The sequence below is a fragment of the Rhagoletis pomonella genome, unplaced genomic scaffold, assembly GCF_013731165.1.
Source record: "Rhagoletis pomonella isolate Grant_MI unplaced genomic scaffold, Rhpom_1.0 Rhpom_scaffold_00010, whole genome shotgun sequence".
Lineage (NCBI taxonomy): Eukaryota > Metazoa > Arthropoda > Insecta > Diptera > Tephritidae > Rhagoletis > Rhagoletis pomonella.
The window spans coordinates 2,582,981-2,584,801 of record NW_023458564.1 but is presented as its reverse complement, the minus strand read 5'-3'; the positions used below and the strand labels follow the sequence as shown (position 1 = coordinate 2,584,801).

The 1,821-nt window shown below is 35.2% G+C and overlaps 1 protein-coding gene across 1 annotated transcript; it reads left to right on the top strand.

The window, feature by feature from the left end:
* Window positions 1-493: 493 nt before the first annotated feature.
* On the top strand, window positions 494-1,256 carry LOC118746475 (myb/SANT-like DNA-binding domain-containing protein 4). Its single transcript, XM_036480324.1, has 2 exons — window positions 494-1,087; window positions 1,153-1,256. Exons 1-2 carry the CDS (start codon window positions 694-696, stop codon window positions 1,254-1,256), a joined length of 498 nt encoding a protein of 165 aa, XP_036336217.1. The 5' UTR covers window positions 494-693.
* The last annotated feature ends 565 nt before the right edge of the window (window positions 1,257-1,821 follow it).

Below are 1,821 nucleotides of genomic sequence, written 5' to 3'. Positions count from 1 at the left end.
ATCAATACTATCATATCCCCATCCTTCGTTCGATTTTCAAAAATGAGGTGTAAAATTAAAAGGCTTGGTTGCAGATGTGCAATGAGGTTTTCCTTTTTGAAGAGAGTTGCCATAGGTATCAGTCGAACTGCTTCTTAACTGTGAGATTGTTGCCCCTGTTTAAAAAATCAAATTAAATTTTAAACAGGGAAATTACATAAGTAATTTACAAAATGTTGCCCCCATAGGGGTCCAGACTAAAGGAGTTTAAAAAGGTAGTAATTTGAAAATGTTTTGAAAAGGGTTGCCACCTGCTTTAAAAGCCGAATTTAGTTATATGCAGTATTAAAATGTGGGTGTTATACGAAAGAGTGCTAAGAAATCTTCAGTTAAAAAATCTACATTTTGTTTGATGGTTTGAAGAGAGTTGCCAGCTGTTCAAAATTTTAAGTTTAAATGAATTATTAAGGGCCGTTTTCTAATGTAAGCAATAAAGTTACCTTTACTAACTGGGCGGAAAAATTGCTCCTCACTTTAAAGCGCGTTTTAGGTATTTTCGTTTTCTCATCTCACCTGTAAAGATAAATTTGTTATTCTGAAATTATGGCAAGGCCAAAGTAAAAATCTACTACATTGGCTATAAGATTTTAGTGTTGGCAATGCCGTACAAGTAAGAAGTAAACAAAACCAGCTGATAATTGAAATTAATTTGCAATGGAAAACTCACAATTAAAAAGAAAACGAGGTAAAAATTTTACTTCTCAGGAGGAAGTTGTGTTAGTGGAGTTGGTCGATGACCAAAGAGATGTAATTGAAAGCAAAAAATCAGATGCGGTAACTTGGAAACAAAAGGAGGAGGCCTGGAAAAAGTTGGCGGAGCGCTTTACTGCAAGGATTGGTGTCCAACGAGAGTGGAAGACTCTAAGGGACAAGTTCGAGAGCTTAAAACGAAAATCCAAAGCCGAAATGGCCTCAGAAAAATGCGAGCTATATCGCACAGGTGGTGGTTCGGCGGCTGTAAGGAGCAACAGCGTAATAACGCAAAAAGTTGCTACCATTTTGGGGGAGTCAGCCACTGGAATGGAAAATGCATTTGATGGTGATGCAAGTAAGTACTTTTATTGTTTCATATACTCTTAAATGTGTTTTAAAAATAAATGCCTTTAACTTTAGTTGATATTAGTACTCCGGAAAAATCCAAAGTGCACCATGAAGAACCAAATAATTCCGACGATCTAAACCAGGCAAGTACACATATATATCGTCGTTTAAAGTAAGACCCCGCTATCTGTGGCTGTGGTTGTGGCTAGATTAGATCTATTTCTATTTTTCTGGGGACAGATAACGTTCTTCCTCTTCTTTTATGTCAAACTCATACAAATTTATGATGTCGCTGCCGCGTTCAAATAAATCATGTCGCCATCGACAATGCATTATTTAGATAATGAAGATGACAAATTGGTCCGTAGCTCGTCGTTTTCAATGTGTTCAGAACTTAATACGCGGTTTTGTACTTTAAACGACGATACGTATTCTTATGGCCGAAATGATAGAAACGCGACATTTTGACAGTTTTGCATATTTTCATTCCTTTGTTTAATGCCATTAATTTTTTATAAAACTATTGCTCATTATCGAACAAAACCCATATAAATTCATTTCAAAAGTTGTGCAAAAATTAGAAAGTTCTGCAAGTTTCTTTTAAATTGCAAACTTTTTGTTTTGAATTGATTTAAATTTTAGTAAAATAAAGTGCGAGTGTAAAGTTGCTGAAAAGTCCCGCTGATTTTTGATATTTTTTTTTTGCTGACGGTGTTACACATTTTCTTCCTTACAAAGTGT

Coding starts and splice junctions, on each gene's coding strand:
- LOC118746475 (XM_036480324.1), top strand. CDS start 694: ATGGAAAACTCACAATTAAAAAGAAAACGAGGTAAAAATTTTACTTCT. Junction 1,088..1,152: donor TGCATTTGATGGTGATGCAA/GTAAGTACTTTT, acceptor CTTTAACTTTAG/TTGATATTAGTACTCCGGAA.